This window comes from Oncorhynchus clarkii, chromosome 12, assembly GCF_045791955.1.
Source record: "Oncorhynchus clarkii lewisi isolate Uvic-CL-2024 chromosome 12, UVic_Ocla_1.0, whole genome shotgun sequence".
Lineage (NCBI taxonomy): Eukaryota > Metazoa > Chordata > Actinopteri > Salmoniformes > Salmonidae > Oncorhynchus > Oncorhynchus clarkii.
This window is the reverse complement of record NC_092158.1, coordinates 14,417,112-14,440,399: the sequence shown is the minus strand read 5'-3', so window position 1 is coordinate 14,440,399 and position 23,288 is coordinate 14,417,112. Positions and strand designations below refer to the sequence as shown.

At 44.5% G+C, this 23,288-nt stretch overlaps 1 protein-coding gene across 3 annotated transcripts in view; it reads left to right on the top strand.

The window, feature by feature from the left end:
• The window catches only part of LOC139422737 (rab GTPase-activating protein 1-like), a 144,477-nt gene that overhangs the window by 33,441 nt on the left and 87,748 nt on the right, over window positions 1-23,288 (top strand). For all 3 annotated transcript variants that reach the window (XR_011635756.1, XM_071174047.1, XM_071174048.1), the window contains 6 exons: window positions 1,142-1,252; window positions 1,737-1,906; window positions 2,779-2,948; window positions 3,488-3,647; window positions 11,472-11,565; window positions 20,199-20,349. Coding sequence is in view for 2 of the 3 variants with exons in the window: in XM_071174047.1 (XP_071030148.1) it covers window positions 1,142-1,252; window positions 1,737-1,906; window positions 2,779-2,948; window positions 3,488-3,647; window positions 11,472-11,565; window positions 20,199-20,349 (856 nt within the window). In the remaining variant the exon portion in view is untranslated. The remainder of the gene's footprint in view (window positions 1-1,141; window positions 1,253-1,736; window positions 1,907-2,778; window positions 2,949-3,487; window positions 3,648-11,471; window positions 11,566-20,198; window positions 20,350-23,288) is intronic.

Below are 23,288 nucleotides of genomic sequence, written 5' to 3'. Positions count from 1 at the left end.
ACACTCCTTCTCTTAAAACATACTGCCCCCGCTTTTTATGGCAATTAAGACATAGCCCTTAATCTAATCCGTCCTTCTCCTCAGACTCTGACATAGCCCTAAATCTAACCCGTACTTCTCAGGCTCTGACATAGCCCTAAATCTAACCCGTCCTTCTCAGGCTCTGACATAGCTCTAAATCTAACCCGTACTTCTCAGGCTCTGACATAGCCCTAAATCTAACCCGTCCTTCTCAGGCTCTGACGTAGCCCTAAATCTAACCTGTCCTTCTCCTCAGGCTCTGATGGGGGTTGTTTCCAATTCCCACCAAACAAGTCACTTCCCTTAGCTCACAAATAGCCAAATACTACACTGGTTGTTTTGAAAACATAAAAATCCCATTGCTTATTTTTAGACGGGCATATTTCCTCCTCATTAAGCTTTGGGTTGCTTGTTTGTGGAATGCTGAGATCTAAGAGCAGCGTTCACACGCTAGCTAGTAATACGCAAGTAATTACCATGTTAAGCTCTAGGAATTCCAGAACAGACACTACAACTACAGTACTCAGCAAATATGCAAAGATTGTAAAAAATATTGTTGAGTGTGAAGAGTTGAAATTATCCTTTTTAAGGAACTTGGACTGTCTTCCCGTTCAGTCTTCACCCTCTAATATGGTGTTCATTAGCAAATGTATTGGTTTTGTTAAACGTGTATTTACAGAATTACTCTTAGACCGGTTGACACTGTTTTTATTTTGCAGAGTATCTTACTGTATTTACGATCTCACATGCTCATAGCTCCCGTGTGGTGTATCTAAAAGCATGTTTGTGCTGTGTTAGTGCCTGAAGTGTGTGCTGTGGAAATTCTTTGATTTGTGTAATATATTTCGGGTGTAGGAGTCAGGCTTTGATCAGGTTGACTCATCTATTTCGGCAGACATTCAAAACATTACGATTCAAAACAGAATGAATGATCAGTGCTCGCGTCATCACGTTAGATCAATGAAATGCATAAACAAACGCAAAGTGGGATATTATCATCATGCGTATGGTATTGCGAATCTCATGTAGCTAAAGACTCTCAGGGCAATGAGACAAGATCTCTCCCAATCCCAGCCAAAGCATTTCAGAGAAAGAACTCTTTATTTTTCTATTTTTCCAGCGCTGTGGCGAAAGACAAAGACAAGAACAGCTTTAAGCTGCGTCCTGGAATGGACAAGAAGGTCTTCATCTACGTACAGCAGACGTCCAATAAGGAGCTGTCTATAGAGAGGTAACGTATACACACAACGCAGACATGACACAGTCCTGCCACCATGGAGACTTCTCAGTCTGGACGTCTCCCTGGTATTCATAACAGGCCGTAATTCAGTTCTAATTGATAAACAACCGCTGTTTAATGTCTGTCTGTTTCCGAGCTGAAGTGTCCCAGTTCAGCCATGAGAATTAGATGGATGTTTCTGTTCTGAGCCTGCTAATTCTCTATGGTTAATAATGTTGTTTTGAACCACCGTCATCTCATTTCCATGGCTCTTTGTTATTTTACACTTCCTATACTGGGCCGGAATTGGTCTTTTATCCTTCGTTTTATGAAGGATATATAGCTAGCTAGCCTGATACTATGTGAGAGATGAATCAGCTGAGACTTTCCACCTGGTTCCACTCTTATGAGGTGTGTGTGTGATCTGTGCTTCCGCTCTGTGCGTGTGCTCTTGTGTGTGTTCTGTGTGTGTGTGTGTTCTGTGTGTGTGTTCCAGGTGCTTCGGCCTACTGCTGTGCCCAGGGACGAACGTGAAGAACAGTGACATGCACCTGCTAGACCTGGAGTCGATGGGGAAGTCATCCGATGGAAAGTCCTACATCATCACAGGGAGCTGGAATCCCAACACGCCTCAGTTCCAGGCTGTCAACGAGGAGACAGCCAAAGGTACAGCAGGCCATCATGCAGTGGTGTCCCTAGCTTGTTATGTAGAGCCAATATAACATTGGTAATTGCCCTGTCTGTATATGTCCACCATTCTAAGTATAATGACCCCAGATAGTTCATAGCCAACCGTGACCGTGGCCGGCTCTCTAGCTGATGTCATCTCGCTACATAGCTACGACCACAGCTACTGTACTGGTCATAGAGGATATTTGTGTTCCAGATAAGTTCATTTACAGGTCCACAACTTTAAGGTTTACATTGATGAGTGTTGGGTTCATGTACCTGATCACAGATTATTACATTTGTTGTTTTATTTAATTTATTTTTTATTCCAAAATGTTTTTTTTTGTACTTTTACTCCTTTTTCTCCCCAATTTCGTGGTGTCCAATTGGTAGTTAGTCTTGTCTCATCGCTGCAACTCCCGTACGGACTCGGGAGAGGCGAAGGTCGAGAGCCGTGTGTCCTCCGAAACACAACCCAGCCAAGCCGCACTGCTTCGTGGCACAATGCCTGCTTAACCCGGAAGCCAGCAGCACCAGTGTGTCGGAGGAAACACTGTACATCTGGCGACCGTGTCAGCGTCCACTGTGCCCGGGCCGCCACAGGAGTCGCTAGAGTGCGATGGTACAAGCACATCCCTGCCGGCCAAACCCTCCCCTAACCCGGACGACGCTGGGCCAATTGTGTGCCGCTCCACGGGTCTCCCGGTCGTGGCCGGCTGCGACAGAGCCTGGACTCGAACTAGGATCTCTAGTGGCACTGTAATGCAGTGCCATAGACCACTGCACCACTCAGAAGACCTCGCCTGACCACAGATATAAGGGTTTCTTTAAGGGTTATATTAATGGCGATTATGGGTTATGTCAAACAGATACGTTTATCTACATGACGACGGCGGTGGACCTGGTGATCACTGAGGTGGAGGAGCCGGTTCGTTTCCTGCTGGAGACCAGGGTCAGAGTCTGCTCCCCCAACGAGAGGCTCTTCTGGCCATTCAGCAAACGCAGCTACACAGAGACTTTCTACCTGAAACTCAGACAGGTGAGAGGTTCTACCTGAAACTCAGACAGGTGAGACAGAGCTTCTAGCTGAAACTTGAGACAGGTGAGACGGAGCTTCTAGCTGAAACTTGAGACAGGTGAGACAGTTTTAAACACTTAATATCTGACATCATCCTCTATTTATATTCATTGTACCTCACTGAAACCACTACTCCTTTTTCCTGGCTTTTATTGTTGTGCTATTAATAATATATATTTTTATGACACTTAAACATTTGTGGCCGGTTTCCAATGGATAATCCACATCGAACATACCTTTTAGTGTTCATTTATGTCAACCCAACATGAATTGTGAGAAGGCTCTTTTATATTTTCTTTGACAATGTAACTGCTAGTTAAAGTGGTCACCTATTGTCTTGAGCTTGTATGTGACTCCATTTCCCTCCCCCTTCCCAGAGAGGGACAACAACACCATCCAATGCTTTTAGATCCATGACAGGAAGGGTGTATGTGACTCTTTACCCATGAAACCGGTTACCTATTGTCTCGACCCTGTACATGACTTTCCCACCTTCCCAGATGGAACGTAAGAGGAACAAGGACACCCTGTACGAGGTGCTGAGCCTGGAGAGCGAGTTAGAGAGGGAGAGGAAGAAGACGACAGCCAGCCCCAACATCCTGCAGTCTGCCTCCCAAGGATCCATGGTGCCATCGCCCCCTGAGGATGATGAGGAGGAAGGTGACTGACATGTAAAAAACATGTATCTTTTCACAGAAAGTCCCATCGAGGCCAGAAGACCTAGTTCCCATTACATTGACATTTTAGTCATTTACCAGATGAGTGGCGCAGTGGTCTAAGGCACTGCATCTCATCACTACAGTCCCTGGTTCGAATCCAGGCTGTATCACATCCGGCCGTGATTGGGAGTCCCATAGGGCGGCGTACAATTGGCCCAGCGTCATCCAGGTTTGGCCTGGGTAGGCCATCATTGTAAATATGAATTTGTTCTTAACTGACTTGCCTAGTTAAATGAAGGTTACAAAGTAGGTAAAGCTATCACAGTAATTGCAAGTAAACCCTCCCATTGCTCTATGGTGCCATTACCCCGTGACGATGACAAGGAGGAAGGTGATCGTCTGAGCAACCCTCCCCACCTGCCCTTCTATGCTGTCTTTATAATCCAACCAAACATTTATATTTTATTCATTTAGCATATGGTGTAATCCAGAGCAAATAACAATTTAAAAGTAGCTAGAAAAAGAAAAAAACACAATTATTGCAAGTGAAACTTTGTTGAGAATAGCCCCTTTCTGCTGAAGCAGTGTTAGGGGGAGTAAATGATAAGCCTTCCTGCACTCCTGTCTCTGTAGCTCTATCCCAATTCAATCCCTAGTCTCTTCCCCCAGCCTATGTCATAGGCACTTGTTGAGTTCTGAGAAGATTAGACAGGCAGAAAATCCACACAGCTGAACTTTAAAACAAAATACAGATTTCTATTTTCCATTTCAAAAAGTTTTGCTATGATGTGCGCTACTGAACACGACCCTGTCTGTTTGGGGATTGAGTGGTAGTCTGTCCCTGTCTGTTTGGGGATTGGGTGGTAGTCTCTCCCTGTCTGTTTGAGGATTGGGTGGTAGTCTCTCCCTGTCTGTTTGAGGATTGGGTGGTAGTCTCTCCTTGTCTGTTTGGGGATTGAGTGGTAGTCTGTCCCTGTCTGTTTGGGGATTGGGTGGTAGTCTGTCCCTGTCTGTTTGAGGAGTTGGTGGTAGTCTGTCCCTGTCTGTTTGGGGATTGGGTGGTAGTCTGTCCCTGTCTGTTTGGGGATTGAGTGGTAGTCTGTCCCTGTCTGTTTGGGGATTGGGTGGTAGTCTGTCCCTGTCTGTTTGGGGATTGGGTGGTAGTCTGTCCCTGTCTGTTTGGGGATTGGGTGGTAGTCTGTCCCTGTCTGTTTGGGGATTGGGTGGTAGTCTGTCCCTGTCTGTTTGGGGATTGGGTGGTAGTCTCTCCCTGTCTGTTTGAGGATTGGGTGGTAGTCTCTCCCTGTCTGTTTGAGGATTGGGTGGTAGTCTCTCCTTGTCTGTTTGGGGATTGAGTGGTAGTCTGTCCCTGTCTGTTTGGGGATTGGGTGGTAGTCTGTCCCTGTCTGTTTGAGGAGTTGGTGGTAGTCTGTCCCTGTCTGTTTGGGGATTGGGTGGTAGTCTGTCCCTGTCTGTTTGGGGATTGAGTGGTAGTCTGTCCCTGTCTGTTTGGGGATTGGGTGGTAGTCTGTCCCTGTCTGTTTGGGGATTGGGTGGTAGTCTGTCCCTGTCTGTTTGGGGATTGGGTGGTAGTCTGTCCCTGTCTGTTTGGGGATTGGGTGGTAGTCTGTCCCTGTCTGTTTGGGGATTGGGTGGTAGTCTCTCCCTGTCTGTTTGGGTATTGGGTGGTAGTCTGTCCCTGTCTGTTTGAGGATTGGGTGGTAGTCTGTCCCTGTCTGTTTGGGGATTGGGTGGTAGTCTGTCCCTGTCTGTTTGGGGATTGGCTGGTAGTCTCTTCCTCTCTGTTTGGGGATTGGCTGGTAGTCTCTCTCTCTCTGTTTGGGGATTGGCTGGTAGTCTCTCTCTCTCTGTTTGGGGATTGGCTGGTAGTCTCTCCCTCTCTGTTTGGGGATTGGCTGGTAGTCTCTCCCTCTCTGTTTGGGGATTGGCTGGTAGTCTCTCCCTCTCTGTTTGGGGATTGGCTGGTAGTCTCTCCCTCTCTGTTTGGGGATTGGCTGGTAGTCTCTCCCTCTCTGTTTGGGGATTGGCTGGTAGTCTCTCCCTCTCTGTTTGGGGATTGGCTGGTAGTCTCTCCCTCTCTGTTTGGGGATTGGGTGCAGAGTATGTGAGCGGAGAGTGCCCAATTTGACTGGAGTGAGGGGTGAGATTGCTAAAGGCTGGAGCTTCGGCCCTCTCGCCCCCTCCAGTTACGCTCCAGTAGTGCTGACTTCACAAGCTCAGGGCATGCCCGGCCCAGCATGCATTTGTAGTCTACTTGTGTGCTGCTATCGCCCCTACTTTAGCTACTGTCATGGAGTTCACAAAATATTTTCATAAAGAAACTGATAAACACACAGGTGCTAAATCAAAGTGACTTACAAAGATGAGGACCAATAGCAAGAGAGGGAGTGTGGTAATGTAGTGTCCACAACTAAAGAGTCATTGTGGAATCTTAAAAGACACATATCCCGAAAGCATGATGGTGTACTTACTACGTGCATATGCTAAAAGAAAGGAACAAGGTGGGTAGCTAACTAAGTGTCACATTGTAGCAAAGTATTTATAAACTAAAAATCAGATCTCTTAAAAGTTTTGTTCATTTTTGTAATATTAACTATACAAAAGGCCATAATTGATTTTGGCCCAGTAGGCCCGGCATATTCCCACTTTCAAGGAGCTTTCCGTTTTGATGTGGTTGTTTTGCCTAAAAACCTTTAGGCCTACCTATAGATGTATTTTTAAACAACTCTGCATCTCTGCCCAGCCTGGCAAGCGTGGCTCTGCAAGTATGGAGAGGGTATTCTCTACTGCTGGTCTGCTCTCCAGGCACCATCGCAGGAGCCTGAAGCCACAGACTCTGGACAAACTTGTTTCTAAAAAAGAATGCAAAGGCACTCAGTGTCTGTCCCCAAATAGACACTGAGCCGAATCAGGCATTTCTCATTTAATTTGCACTTAATTATAAGTAAGTCACAGGCTATATGTGCAATTGATTGACTATGATGATTTAATACAACTAAATGTTGTTTAATTGCTGAGTGCTCTATGTCCCTACCAGCCTTGTGTCTCACTCACAAATGCTTCACAATGTATTTCTTTGTAGGCTATAGCCTTGAAATAATTGAAATAATATAGCCTAAATTATTAATTGTAGTTTCTTCTTAGGCTCCCTGTCTGGCTCCTGACCTATTTAGAGTGTTTACATGCTGTTTAATATGACATGTGGCCTATTTTAAATTATGAGCGCTTCTTACATTCACATTTTCATGTTTATTAAAATACTTCATATTCAAATCATACTGTTTGGTTTCAATAGTTCAAAACTAAATGGTAGGACCAGGTTGTCACAACAATAGATGGGTGGTGGTTAAATTGTGATATTAACAAATCGAGCGAATTCAGAGCGGCAGTTTTTCTTCTTGGAAGCGTGGAGCGGTTTTTAGCAGGAAGCACCAGTGACTCGGACAATAAAGAAGTGGTCAGATGACGCAGATGCTCAGCTTCAGGACTGTTTTGCTAGCACAGACTGGAATATATTCTGGGATTCCTCCAATGGTATTGAGGAGTACATCACATCAGTCACTGGGTTCATCAATAAGTGCATCGATGACATCGTCCCCACAGTGACTGTACGTACATACCCCAACCAGAAACCATGGGTTACAGGCAACATCCGCACTGAGCTAAAGGGTAGAGCTGCCACCTTCAAGGAGCAGGACTCTAACCGAACGCTTATAAGAAATCCCGCTACGCCTTTAGACGAACCATCAAACAGACAAAGCACCAATACAGGACTAAGATTGAATCGTACTACACCGGCTCCGACGCTCGTCGGATGTGGAAGGGCCTGCAAACTATTACAGAGTACAAAGGGAAGCACAGCCGCGAGCTGCCCAGTGACACAAGCCTACCAGACGAGCTAAATCACTTCTATGCTCGCTTCAAGGCAAGCAACATTGAGGCATGCATGAGAGCATCAGCTGTTCCGAACGACTGTGTGATAACGCTCTCCGTAGCCGACGTGAGTAAGACCTTTAAACAGGTCAATATTCCGAAGGCCGCTGGGCCAGACGGATTACCAGGACGTGTGCTCCGGGCAGGTGCTGACCAACTGGCAGGTGTCTTCACTGACATTTTCAACCTCTCCCTGATTGAATCTGTAATACCAACATGTTTCAAGCAGACCACCATAGTCCCTGTGCCCAAGAACACTAGGTAACCTGCCTAAATGACTACAGACCCATAGCACTCACGTCCGTAGCCATGAAGTATGTTGAAAGGCTGGTCATAGGCTGGTCATGTCTCACATTAACACCATTATCCCTGAAACCCTAGACCCACTACAATTGGCATACAGCTTAAACAGATCCACATATGATGCAATCTCTATTGCACTCCACATTGCCCTTTCCCACCTGGACAAAAGGACCACCTACGCGAGAATGCTATTAATTGACTACAGTTCAGCGTTCAACACCATAGTTCCCTTAAAGCTCATCACTAAGCTAAGGATGCTGGGACCAAATACCTCTCTCTGCAACTAGATCCTGGACTTTCTCACGGGCCGCCCCGAGGTGGTAAGGGTAGGTAGCAACACATCTGCCACGCTGATTCTCAACACTGGAGCCCCTCAGGGGTGTGTACTTTGTCCCCTCCTGTACTCCCTGTTCACCCATGACTGCATGGGCAGGCACGACTCCAACACCATCATTAAGTTTGCAGACGATACAACAGTGGTAGGCCTGATCACTGACAACGATGAGACAGCCTATAGGAAGGAGGTCAGAGACCTGGCCAGGTGGTGCCAGAATAACAACCTATCCCTCAACATAATCAAGACAAAGGAGATGATTGTGGACTACAGGAAAAGGAGGACCGAGTGCGCTCCCATTCTCATCAACGGGGCTGTAGTGGAGCAGGTTGAGAGCTTCAAGTTCCTTGGTGTCCACATCGCCAACAAACTAGACTATGCATTGTACCCCGCCAACCCCTATTTTACGCTGCTGCTACTCTCTGTTTATCATCTGCATAGTCACTTTAACTAATCCTACATGTACTTATTACCTCAAATAGCTCGACTAACCGGTGCATCTGCACATTGACTCTGTACCGGTATCACCTGTATATACCCTCACTACTGTTATTTTTTACTGTTTAAAAAAAATCTTTACTTATCTATTGTTCACCTAATACCTATTTTCATACTTAAAAATGTTACTGTTGGTTAAGGGGCTTGTAAGCATTTCACTGTAAGGTACCTGTTGTATTCGGCGCACGTGACAAATAATCTTTGATTTAATGTGAAGCGCAGAGATCGCTCCATGAGCGATCGGGATTTCTGACCGCTCAAGTCTGCTTGCATACTCTGAATTGGGTGGTAGTCTCTCCCTGTCTATCTGGGGATTGGCTTGTAGTATCTCCCTGTCTGTCTGGGGATTGGCTGGTAGTCTCGCCCTGTCTGGCTGGTCGCCTCTCCCTGTCTGTCTGGGGATTGGCTGGTAGTCTCTCTTTGTCTGTTGTGCCTTATTCTACTCCCTGTAAAGTTTGCACTTTGCTAGCCAGTCTGTTATGTGCCATATTTTTTATTTATTTTATTTCACCTTTATATAACCAGGTTTAGAACAAGTTCTCATTTACAACTGCGACCTGGCCAAGATAAAGGAAAGCAGTGCAATTAAAAACAACAACACAGAGGTACACATGGAATAAACAAACGTACAGTCAATAACACAATAGAGAAATCTGTGTACAGTGTGTGCAGATGAAGTAAGGAGGTAAGGCAATAAATAGGCCATAGTAGCGAAGTAATTACAATTTAGCAATTAACACTGGAGTGATAGATGAGCAGATGAGGATGTGCAAGTACAGTGCCTTGCGAAAGTATTCGGCCCCCTTGAACTTTGCGACCTTTTGCCACATTTCAGGCTTCAAACATAAAGATATAAAACTGTATTTTTTTTGTGAAGAATCAACAACAAGTGGGACACAATCATGAAGTGGAACGACATTTATTGGATATTTCAAACTTTTTTAACAAATCAAAAACTGAAAAATTGGGCGTGCAAAATTATTCAGCCCCCTTAAGTTAATACTTTGTAGCGTCACCTTTTGCTGCGATTACAGCTGTAAGTCGCTTGGGGTATGTCTCTATCAGTTTTGCACATCGAGAGACTGAATGTTTTTCCCATTCCTCCTTGCAAAACAGCTCGAGCTCAGTGAGGTTGGATGGAGAGCATTTGTGAACAGCAGTTTTCAGTTCTTTCCACAGATTCTCGATTGGATTCAGGTCTGGACTTTGACTTGGCCATTCTAACACCTGGATATGTTTATTTTTGAACCATTCCATTGTAGATTTTGCTTTATGTTTTGGATCATTGTCTTGTTGGAAGACAAATCTCCGTCCCAGTCTCAGGTCTTTTGCAGACTCCATCAGGTTTTCTTCCAGAATGGTCCTGTATTTGGCTCCATCCATCTTCCCATCAATTTTAACCATCTTCCCTGTCCCTGCTGAAGAAAAGCAGGCCCAAACCATGATGCTGCCACCACCATGTTTGACAGTGGGGATGGTGTGTTCAGCTGTGTTGCTTTTACGCCAAACATAACGTTTTGCATTGTTGCCAAAAAGTTCAATTTTGGTTTCATCTGACCAGAGCACCTTCTTCCACATGTTTGGTGTGTCTCCCAGGTGGCTTGTGGCAAACTTTAAACAACACTTTTTATGGATATCTTTAAGAAATGGCTTTCTTCTTGCCACTCTTCCATAAAGGCCAGATTTGTGCAATATACGACTGATTGTTGTCCTATGGACAGAGTCTCCCACCTCAGCTGTAGATCTCTGCAGTTCATCCAGAGTGATCATGGGCCTCTTGGCTGCATCTCTGATCAGTCTTCTCCTTGTATGAGCTGAAAGTTTAGAGGGACGGCCAGGGCTTGGTAGATTTGCAGTGGTCTGATACTCCTTCCATTTCAATATTATCGCTTGCACAGTGCTCCTTGGGATGTTTAAAGCTTGGGAAATCTTTTTGTATCCAAATCCGGCTTTAAACTTCTTCACAACAGTATCTCGGACCTGCCTGGTGTGTTCCTTGTTCTTCATGATGCTCTCTGCGCTTTTAACGGACCTCTGAGACTATCACAGTGCAGGTGCATTTATACGGAGACTTGATTACACACAGGTGGATTGTATTTATCATCATTAGTCATTTAGGTCAACATTGGATCATTCAGAGATCCTCACTGAACTTCTGGAGAGAGTTTGCTGCACTGAAAGTAAAGGGGCTGAATAATTTTGCACGCCCAATTTTTCAGTTTTTGATTTGTTAAAAAAGTTTGAAATATCCAATAAATGTTGTTCCACTTCATGATTGTGTCCCACTTGTTGTTGATTCTTCACAAAAAAATACAGTTTTATATCTTTATGTTTGAAGCCTGAAATGTGGCAAAAGGTCGCAAAGTTCAAGGGGGCTGAATACTTTCGCAAGGCACTGTATATGCAGAGAAAAGAGTCGGCCCTAGAATTGAGCCCTGTGGCACTATTCTCTCTCTGCATGACTGTTTGTGTGTTTATCTGTCTAGTAAGTCACTATACATACAGCATGTTTTTTACTCTAATCCACGCTCAGCTGTGTTGATATGTCAACCCTTTGTCTCTGCCTGCGTCCCAAATGGCACCCTATTCCCTACATAGTGCACTACGTTTGACTACGGTTGATGGTAGTAGGGTACCACTTGGGACTCTCTCAGTTTTCGTCTCTGGAGCAGAGCATAAAGATACATTTATTTCGCAAGATGGACAATAAAGTTGTATTAAATTATATTTTGTCAGACAATGACGAGCCGTTGCTGAGTGGCTCAGGAGACGTGTCAAAAGAGTGTGCTGAGAAGATCCTGGAGACCTGGGGAGACCTGCTGTCCAAATGGTGAGTGACTGACATCTCTGTGGATGTCATACCTTGTCTTCATGTAAATCCTAGCACCACCCACTGGGCACCAACTGGTTGAATCCATGTTTCCATTTCATTTCAATATAAATAATTAAATGTGATGATGTCGAGTCAATGTGAAAAACCTGATTGGATTTGCAAAAAGTCATCAATGTAAAGGAATTTCCGGGATTGTTTGTCTTTTCACCCAACTTTTAACCGAAATCGAATGACGTGGTTGAATTTTTTAAATATCACGTTCAATTCAGGTAAATTGACAACTCAATCAAATGTCAATCCAAACCTGATGTTGACCTAACGTCTGTGCCTAGTGGGCAGTGTACTTAGCATGTCTCATCTTCATTTCGCTCCACATTCAAAGTGGTGTTAAAGAAAAAATGTACCGTAAACTAACAGAGAAGGAGATGATTTGAACTTTATTTCATTGACCTTGTGAGAATAATAACCAACATGACCACCAGGCAGTAGGCTCTTTCCCAGTGAACACACCTGGACTGAGAAAGTAGCTACCAGAGCTTGTGTGTAGTTAGTCTGCCTTACCGTCATGGTGTGTAGTTAGCCTTACCGTCATGATGTGTAGTTAGCCTTACCGTCATGGTGTGTAGTTAGCCTTACCGTCATGGTGTGTAGTTAGCCTTACCGTCACGGTGTGTAGTTAGCTTTACTGTCATGGTGTATAGTTAGCCTTACCGTCATGGTGTGTAGTTAGTCTGCCTTACCGTCACGGTGTGTAGTTAGCCTTACCGTCATGGTGTGTAGTTAGCCTTACCGTCATGGTGTGTAGTTAGCCTTACCGTCATGGTGTGTAGTCAGTCTGCCTTACCGTCATGGTGTGTAGTTAGCCTGCCTTACCGTCATGGTGTGTAGTTAGCCTTACCGTCATGGTGTGTAGTTAGCCTTACCGTCATGGTGTGTAGTTAGTCTGCCTTACCGTCATGGTGTGTAGTTAGCCTGCCTTACCGTCATGGTGTGTGGTTAGCCTTACTGTCATGGTGTGTAGTTAGCCTTACCGTCATGGTGTGTAGTTAGCCTTACCGTCATGGTGTGTAGTTAGTCTGCCTTACCGTCATGGTGTGTAGTTAGTCTGCCTTACCGTCATGGTGTGTAGTCAGTCTGCCTTACCGTCATGGTGTGTAGTCAGTCTGCCTTACCGTCATGGTGTGTAGTTAGTCTGCCTTACCGTCATGGTGTGTAGTTAGTCTGCCTTACCGTCATGGTGTGTAGTTAGTCTGCCTTACCGTCATGGTGTGTAGTTAGTCTGCCTTACCGTCATGGTGTGTAGTTAGCCTTACCGTCATGGTGTGTAGTTAGTCTGCCTTACCGTCATGGTGTGTAGTTAGCCTAACCGTCATGGTGTGTAGTTAGCCTTACCGTCATGGTGTGTAGTTAGCCTTACCGTCATGGTGTGTAGTTAGCCTTACCGTCATGGTGTGTAGTTAGCCTTACCGTCACGGTGTGTAGTTAGCTTTACTGTCATGGTGTATAGTTAGCCTTACCGTCATGGTGTGTAGTTAGTCTGCCTTACCGTCACGGTGTGTAGTTAGCCTTACCGTCATGGTGTGTAGTTAGCCTTACCGTCATGGTGTGTAGTCAGTCTGCCTTACCGTCATGGTGTGTAGTCAGTCTGCCTTACCGTCATGGTGTGTAGTTAGTCTGCCTTACCGTCATGGTGTGTAGTTAGTCTGCCTTACCGTCATGGTGTGTAGTTAGTCTGCCTTACCGTCATGGTGTGTAGTTAGTCTGCCTTACCGTCATGGTGTGTAGTTAGCCTTACCGTCATGGTGTGTAGTTAGCCTTACCGTCATGGTGTGTAGTTAGCCTTAACGTCATGGTAAGATGGCACTGTAATGGATGGCCTCCGTTTTGCGAACATACTATTTAGTGATTATTTTGGTATTTATCTTGTGTTTTTATTTTTATGTCTCTTGTTTTTGTTCTACCTTATGTTATTTTTAATACTACATTGATATGGATTAATACATTGATATTGATTACTGGATTGTTGGGTTCAGAGCTTGCAGGAAAGGCATTTCACTGTTCCTGTGCACGTGACATTAAAACTTGCAACGATGCCGGTGGGTCTGTAGAGTGGCGTTCCCTGCCTGGCTGTCACGAGAAGGATTGATTTGGTGGGCTTTTTAATGTTCCTGTCAATCGGTCAGCAGAGGCATGGCATGGTTCCCTATTCAACCAAGATGACATAGCAGTTCAGACGTCTTTGTCTTCGTCTTGTCGTGTCCCGTATCCTTTGTATTTATTTAGTATATATTTTTTAAATATTTTAACCTGTTTCAACATGCTCTCCTGCAACCCGCCTCACACAATGTAGTATGGATCTGCTATTTTCTATACTTTAGAACCGGAACCCCCAACAGAAGCTAGCCAGCTAACTAGCTACTAGCTAATAGTCAGTTAGCCATGGCTAGCGGTCATCAGCAAACCTTAGCCTGGTCAACTCCTGCCAGTCTGCACAGCGCGTTTCAACCCAGAGCTTACCGGACTGCTCTTTCTCCATCTCCAGTTCCCTACCGCAAGCTCTGAACCATTTTACCTGGATCATTGTAGCCAGCTAGCTGCTATCCGAGTAGCTACCCCCTGTGGCTAACGTCTCTGTCCCGAAGCAAGCACCAGTGAGCCTGGAACTAGCCTTGTGCTAGGCCCAGCCCCCGGCTAGCTTAAGAGGTTCATCAGCCACTCCTTGGGCTGCAATACATATTTTGCCAATTGACCCCTTCTACTGCCGACATGGAGCCCCGCCGATTCCACCACGACTGGTTTACCAACGTAATCCGCCCGAGTGGTGTCAACAGGCTACTCCGTCGCGACGTCCCCTGAAGGCCCATCCACTAGCCTGCTAGCCGCGGTCCGCTAGCTGTCTAGAAAGATATCTGACTGCAAGCTGAAGAGGACCATCAGCCAATTTATTGGGCTACAATACCTATTTTGCCAATTTGCCTGGACCCTTTTACTGCCTACATAGAGCCCTGCCAATCCAACATGTCTGGTCTGCCGACGTAACCGTCCGACGGCGCTACAACAAACAAACGTCCCCCCTAAGGCCCTTCTGCTAGCCCCGGCCCGCTAGCTGTCTGAATCGCCATGTCTCCAGCTCACCTAGCCTCCCACTGGTCCCTATGATCACTCGGCTACGCATGCCTCTCCCTACTGTCAATATGTCTTGTCCATTGCTATTTTGGTTAGTGATTATTGTCTTATTTCACAGCCCTGCTCAATATGCCTTAGCTAGCCCTTTTTGTTTCACCTCCCACACATGCAGTGACCTCACCTGGTCTAAATGATGTCTCCAGAGACAAAACCGCTCTCATCATCATGCAATGCCTAGGTTTACCTCCACTGTATTCACATCCTACCATACCCTTGTCTTTACATTATGCCTTGAATCTATTCTTCCGCGCCCAGAAACCTGTTCCTTTTACTCTCTGTTCCGAACGCACTAGACGACCAGTCCTTATAGCCTTTAGCCTTTAGCCATACCCTTATCCTACTCCTCCTCTGTTCCTCTGGTGATGTAGAGGTTAATCCAGGCCCTGCAGCGCCTAGCTCCACTCCCATTCCCCAAGTGCTCTCATTTGTTGATTTCTGTAACCGTAAAAGCCTTGGTTTCATGCATGTTAACATTAGAAGCCTCCTCCCTAATTGTTTTTTACTCACTGCTTTAGCACACTCTGCCAACCCGGATGTCCTAGCCGTGTCTGAATCCTGGCTTAGGAAGGCCACCAAAAATCCTGACATTTCCATCCCTAACTATAACATTTTCCGCCGAGATAGAACTGCCAAAGGGGGCGGAGTTGCAATCTACTTCAGAGACAGCCTGCAGAGTTCTGTCATACTATCCAGGTCTGTGCCCAAACAATTTGAGCTTGTACTTATAAAAATCCACCTTTCCAGAAACAAGTCTCTCACCGTTGCCGCTTGTTATAGACCACCCCCAGCCCCCATGCCCCCAGCCATGCCCTGGACACCATATGTGAATTGATTGTCCCACATCTATCTTCAGAGCTCGTTACTGTTAGGTCACCTAAACTGGGACATGCTTAACACCCCCGCCGTCCTACAATCTAAGCTAGATACCCTCAATCTCACACAAATTATCAATGAACTTACCAGGTATAACCCCAAATCTCTAAACATGGGCACCCCCTAGATATCATCCTGACCAACGTGCCCTCTAAATACACCTCTGCTGTCTTCAGCCAGGATCTCAAATCAAATCACATTTGATTTGTCACATACACATGGTTAGCAGATGTTAATGCGAGTGTAGCGAAATGCCTGTGCTTCTAGTTCCGACAATGCAGTAATAACCAACGAGTAATCTAACCCAACAATTACACAACTACTACCTTATACACACAAGTGTAAAGGGATAAAGAATATGTACATAAAGATGTATGAATGAGTGATGGTACAGAACGGCATAGGCAAGATGCAGTAGATGGTATAGAGTACAGTATATACATATGAGATGAGTAATGTAGGGTATATAAACATAAAGTGGCATCTCAGTGATCATTACCTGCATCCGTAATGGGTCTGCGGTCAAATGACCACCCCTCATCACTGTCAAACGCTCCCTAAAACACTTCAGCGAACAGGCCTTTCTAATCAACCTGGCCCGGGTATCCTGGAAGGATATTGACCTCATTCCGTCAGCAGAGGATGCCTGGTTATTCTTTAAAAGTTCCTTCCTCACCATTTTAAATAAGCATGCTCTGTTCAAAAAATGTAGAACCAGGAACAGATATAGCCCTTGGTTCACTCCAGACCTGACTGCCCTTGACCAGCACAAAACACATGCATTAGCATCGAACAGCCCCCGTGATATACAACTTTTCAGGGAAGTTAGGAACCAATATACACAGGCAGTTAGGAAAGCTAAAGCTAGCTTTTTCAAACAGAAATGTGCATCCTGTAGTACTAACTCAAAAAAGTTATTCAACACTGTAAAGTCCATGGAGAAAAAGAGCACCTCCTCCCAGCTGCCCACTACACTGAGGCTACGAAACACTGTCACCGATAAATCCACTATAATTGAGAATTTCAATAAGCATTTTTCTACAGCTGGTCATGCTTTCCACCTGGCTACCCCTACCCCGGTCAACAGCCCTGCACCCCCCACAGCAACTTGCCCAAACCTCCCCCATTTCGCCTTCACCCAAATCCAGATAGCTGATGTCCTGAAAGAGCTGCAAAATCTGGACCCCTACAAATCAGCTGGGCTTGACAACCTGGACCCTCTCTTTCTAAAATTATCCGCCGTAATTGTTGCAACCCCTATTACTAACCTGTTCAGCCTCCCTTTCGTGTTGTCTGAGATCCCCATAGATTGGAAAGCTGCCGCGGTCATCCCCCTCTTCAAAGGGGGAGACACTCTAGACCTAAACTGCTACAGACCTATATCTATTCTATCCTGCCTTTCTAAAGTCTTTGAATGCCAAGTTAACAAACATATTACAGACCATTTCGATTCCCACCGTACCTTCTCCGCTATGCAATCTGGTTTCCAAACTGGTCATGGGTGCACCTCAGCCACGCTCAAGGTCCTAAACGATATCATAACCGCCATCTATGAAAGACAGTACTGTGCAGCCGTATTCATCGACCTGGCCAAGGTATTCGACTCTGTCAATTACCACACTCTTATCGGCAGACTCAACAGCCGTGGTTTCTCAAATGACTGACACCGCCGGGTTCACCAACTACTTCTCAGACAGAGTTCAGTGTGTCAAATCGGAGGGCCTGTTGTCCGGACCTCTGGAAGTCTCAATGGGGGTGCCACAGGGTTCAATTCTCGGGCCAACTCTTTTCTCTGTATACATCAATGCTCTCGCAGCTCTTGCTGCTGTTGATTCTCTGATCCACCTCTACACAGACGACACCATTCTGTATACTTCTGGCCCTTCTTTGGACACTATGTTAACTAACCTCCAGACGAGCTTCAATGCCATACAATTCTCCTTCCGTGGACTCCCACTGCTCTTTTATGCAAGTAAAACTAAATGCATGCTCTTCAACTGATCGCTGCCCGCACCTGCCCACCCATCCAGCATCATTACTCTGGACGGTTCTGACTTAGAATATGTGGACAATTTCAAATACCTAGGTGTCTGGTTAGACTGTAAACTCTCCTTCCAGAATCACATTAAGCATCTCCAATCCAAAATCAAATCTAGAATCGGATTCCTATTTCGCAACAAAGCATCCTTCACTCATGTTGCCAAGCATATCCTCGTAAAACTGACTCTCCTACCGATCCTTGACTTTGGCGATGTAATTTACAAAATAGCCTCCAACACTCTACTCAGCAAGTTGGATGCAGTCTATCACAGTTCCATCCGTTTTGTCACCAATGCCCCATATTCTACCCACCATTGCGACCTTCTCGTTGGCTGGCCCTCGCTTCATATTCGTCACCAAAACCACTGGCTCCAGGTCATCTGTTAGTCTTTGCTAGGTAAAGCTCCGTCTTATCTCAGCTCACTGGTCAACATAGCAACACCCACCCGTAGCACACGCTCCAGCAGATATATTTCACTGGTCACCCCCAAAGCCTATTCCTCAATTGGCTGCCTTTCCTTCCAGTTCTCTGCTGCCAATGATTGGAACGAATTGAAAAAAATCACTGAAGCTGGAGACTCATATCTCCCTCACTAACTTTAAGCATCAGCTGTCAGAGCAGCTCACAGATCACTGCATCTGTACATAGCCCATCTGTAAATAGCCCATCCAACTACCGCATCCCCATATTGTTATTTGCTCAAGGAGAGAGACCGTTCATTCACTGCAGCAGCAGGTTGGTCTAGCCTATAAAATATGTGGAGAACAGATTAACAGGTAGCCAATTAAAAAAATATATTGTACCCGCTAGTTAACTGTTTTATCTATCATTAGCATGTATTCATGTTTTCGTTATGTTCCCAAAAACGTTCCACCGACACTTGCGAATAAGGCCATACAAAGTTTATTACTTTTTTGAACGATTCGTATTATTCATTTAAACTATTATTTTTGACAAAACTATAACGATTCACTTCCCTTCAACCCAGACTTCAGAGAGGGAGGGGATGGGAGGGGAGGGAAGAGGGAGGGAGCACATACAGCCACTAGGTGCACAAAATTTGCTTTTTTTGCCTCCCAAATCCTTTAACACTGTTTTTAGGCTTTGCTATTAACGTGTCTCTTGAGAATGGCTGTGCTGACTGAAATAAAACAACTATGTTTAGGACATTTGCTTTCCTTCTAACTTGCAAAGAATGGTAAATAAATTGCGTAATTCAAATGGGACTGTGATGTGACTCGATGCAGGGCTCTCGTTGTCAGTGGGAGCCATTTTGTATTGCCAACCCGCTGAGCACCAGGGCTGGTTTCACTTACATCACACTGAAAGTACGCCCTTTCTTGTTTCAACTGTTTTATCTGAGCAGAAAAGAAATGCCACGTTGCATTGCGTAACCAACCAAGTAACTCGGGATAAATAAATACATGAAAAGTGGGGGAAAAGTTAACGATTCATCTGGAATGTTCTTAGCTCTCCCAGGGGCATGTGGTGTGGTGTGGAACCTGATCATATGTGCTTCTTGGCATTGTGACTAGTACCTTCCTCCCCCGCCAGCTGCCCAGGGTTCTGGGAAGAACTGAGGGGAGACTCTCTCTCTGTGTCTGTTCTGATCAGAGATAACCCTTTCTCTCTTCTTTTCTCTCTTGCTCGCTCTCCTCTCTCTCTCTTTTTCTCTCTCTCTCTTCCACCCCTTCTCTCTCCCTCCTCCCTTGATCTCCAGGCCTCACATCACACCTGTTAGATAAGACTCCATCCTCCTGTTCCTCTCCTCTGCCCCTTTAGATACATACGCCAACTACATTCTCATGATCCCCTTCCTCCTGATCAGCCCAGCTGGATTTAGTACATAACCGAGACATAGACATTCACTGAGAACCTGGGTCTGTATGTACGGCGTAGTCTGTCATATGAGACTAATGGGATATACTGCAGATATATCGTCTGTCGTATGAGACTAATGGGATATACTGCAGATATATCGTCTGTCGTATGAGACTAATGGGATATACTGTAGAAATAATTGTCTGTCATATGAGACTAATGTGATATACTGTAGATATATCGTCTGTCGTATGAGACTAATGGGATATACTGCAGATATATCGTCTGTCGTATGAGACTAATGGGATATACTGCAGATATATCACCTGAGCTTTGCAGTGCGACAGCATATAGTGCCTCCTGGAAGGCCGCCATTGTTTTCCCATGACAGCCCTTAATCTAGTCAGTGGTCCCTCCTCCCATTGTAAATCAGAGCTGATAAGATGGAATTAATGGCCTGCTGACCTGGAACGGTGATATATGACTTGTTTCTGACATGGCTGGATATCTTTCACCTCCATTGATTACATTAAATCAGATTAAATCATACCATCATTATTCAGTTATCATCAGGGATGTAGTGTTTGGTATACGCAGTGCTGTTTACACTCCTTGTCATCTGTGTATGTCACCAATTAAGTTGGATTTGATAGCATTAGTGTTTACATAATGGTTGGTTACATCATGGCTTCCCTCCCTCTGTCCCCAGGCATCTGAACCTGTCTGTGCGTCCCAAGCAGCTCCCGGCTTTGGTGCGTAGCGGGGTCCCAGAGGCCCTCAGAGGAGAGGTGTGGCAGCTCCTGGCTGGTTGCCATAACAACGACCACCAAGTGGAGGAGTACCGCACCCTCATCACTAAGGTAGGCCTGACCCTTGAACCTTCATGGAAATAAATGTATTTCCTGTTACCAAGTCATTTACGTTTTCAATGCCTTTAGTTTTCCATGTGGACCAATTTATCTGTAAATTGTGAAAAGTTATCCAAGGATTAATGCGTCTCCGCTTGGCACTCCGTATTAAGGAGATAGATTGGGGTTAAGGCCCTGCGATAGACTAGCGTCCTGTCCAGGGTGTGTACAGCAAGCAGCCTCACGCTACAGATACAGGAGATGGGGCTCCTGCCCTATGAGCAGTTCTGACTCGTACAAGCTAATGCTCGTACCAGGTTACTTACTATCCAAGGAGATTGTTCCATAGGTTTTTTAGGGAGTGATATAGTTTTTTGTAGAATACGTTTCATTTAAAAAATAAAAAAAATCCCATGTTATAGTGTTTTTAACTATGAAGTTGTTGATGTTCTTAGCTTTAGCCTTTGAAAATAGACACGTAAAAAGATACTGGAGATGAGCTCATCTTCAATATGTACCCGTTGTTCCTCTTTAGTACATTTAACTATATGTCTCAAGTTAAAGCCTTGGATGGCGAGTTGATACAAATCCAAGTCTGGAAGGCTAAAACCCCCCTCAGACTTAGGAAGATGTAAAACTTTCCTATTTATTCCATGAGTTGCCCATATGAAGTCGGTTATGACAGAGTATACTGTTTTAAAGAATGTCTTCAGTGGGGTAATGGACATTACTGAGAAAAAGTCTAAAAACTTTGGGAACCATGCCATTCTGAAGAGGTGTATTCTACCTGTTAGATTTATGGGAAGATTGTTCCATTTAATTAGGTCTGCTTTCATATTGTTGAGTAATGGGCTAAAGTTATCTTTATATATTTGTTGTTTGGTATTTCATATTTTGTTTATTGTCCACTTAAAGGATTGCTGTTGAACATGAGTTATTCTTTTTCCTATTGCCATTATTTAGTTTTTTTCCACAATAAGTTTATATCTTGAGATTTTTGAGTATTCTGAAAATATTTTCAGCAGGGTGGGGAATTGAGTTTTCAATATTGGTCAGGTACAGTTGAAGTCGGAGGTTTACATACACCGTAGCCAAATACATTTAAACTCAGTTTTTCACAATTCATAACATTTAATCCTGGTAAAAATTCCCTGTTTTGGGTCAGTTAGGATCACCACTTTATTTTAAGAATGTGAAATGTCAGAATAATAGTAGAGTGAATTATTTCAGCTTTTATTTATTTCATCATATTCCCAGTGGGTCAGAAGTTTACATACACTCAATTAGTATTTGGTAGCATTGCCTTTAAATTGATTAACTTGGATCAAATGTTTTAGGTAGCCTTCCACAAGCTTCCCACAATAAGTTGGGTGAATTTTGGCCCATTCCTCCAGACAGAGCTGGTGTAACTGAGTCAGGTTTGTAGGCCTCCTTGCTCGCACACACTTTTTCAGTTCTGCCCACAAATTTTCTTTAGGATTGAGGTCAGGGCTTTGTGATGGCCACTCCAATACCTTGACTTTGTTGTCCTTAAGCCATTTTGCCACAACTTTGGAAGTATGCTTGAGGTCATTGTCCATTTGGAAGACCCATTTGCGATCAAGCTTTAACTTTCTGACTCATGTCTTGAGATGTTGCTTCAATATATCCACATAATTGTATTTCCTTATGATGCCATCTATTTTGTGAAGTGCACCAGTCCCTCCTGCAGCAAAGCACCCCCACAACATGATGCTGCCACCCCCGTGCTTCACAGTTGGGATGGTGTTCTTCGGCTTGCAAGCCTCCCCCTTTTTCCTCCAAACATAACGATGGTCATTATGGCCAAATAGTTATATTTTTGTTTCATCAGACCAGAGGATATTTCTCCAAAAAGTACAATCTTTGTCCCCATGTGCAGTTGCAAACCGTAGTCTGGCTTTTATGGCGGTTTTGGAGCAGTGGCTTCTTCCTTGCTGAGAGGCCATTCGATATAGGACTCGTTTTACTGTAGATATAGATACTTTTGTACCTGTTTCCTCCATCATCTTCACAAGGTCCTTTATTGTTGTTCTGGGATTGATTTGCATTTTTTTCATCTCCAGGAGACAGAATGCGTCTCCTTCCTGTCTGTAGTCCATAGCTTCTGGTTGGGGTATGTACGGTCACTGTAGGAACAACGTCATAGATGCACTTGTTAATGATGCCGGTGACTTGTATGCATTTCGGTGCGTGGAGTGAAAGTGATCTAGAGTTTTGTTGCCTCCTAGTTGCACAGGTGACATGCTGGTAAAAATGAGGTAAAACGGATTTGAATTTCCTTGCATTAAAATCACCGGCCATGAGAAACGCTGCCTCTGGATGTGCATTTTCTTGTTTGCTTATGGCTCAATACATATTTTATTTTTATTTAATTTAACCTTCATTTAACTAGGCAAGTCAGTTAACAAATTCCTATTTACCTTGACAGCCTACCTCCCCCTCGTTGAGTGTGGTCATCGGTTTAGGGTGGTAAATAGACAGCTACAAAAAATATAGATGAAAACTCTTGGTAAATGGTAATGTACTCGAATAAGAAAGTGAGTTGTATTAAAACAATGGGTCAATGTTTTGACCTCTCTAATCAAACTCAATTTTATTATTATATTTAGTGGAAATAATAAACAGATTTTGTTTTACAAGATTGTAGGACCAGCTCTTAATCATCTAAGTCATGTGACTCGATCACTAGCTTGATAGCTTAATATTCATCTATGTAATATTGGTGGAATGTAGATTTTGAACAGTGATAATGTTGTTGCTGGTGCTTGATTGGTTGTCATTGCTCCCTTCCTGTCACAAGTGTTGTTCCACTTGGTTGTTCAGCAATGCACTCGTTTGCGATGTGGCCGAGTTACTGTAAAGTCCTTTTGTGACTGCTGATGTAAAAAAGGGCTTTATGCCGCACATCAATTTGATTGAATGATTGATGG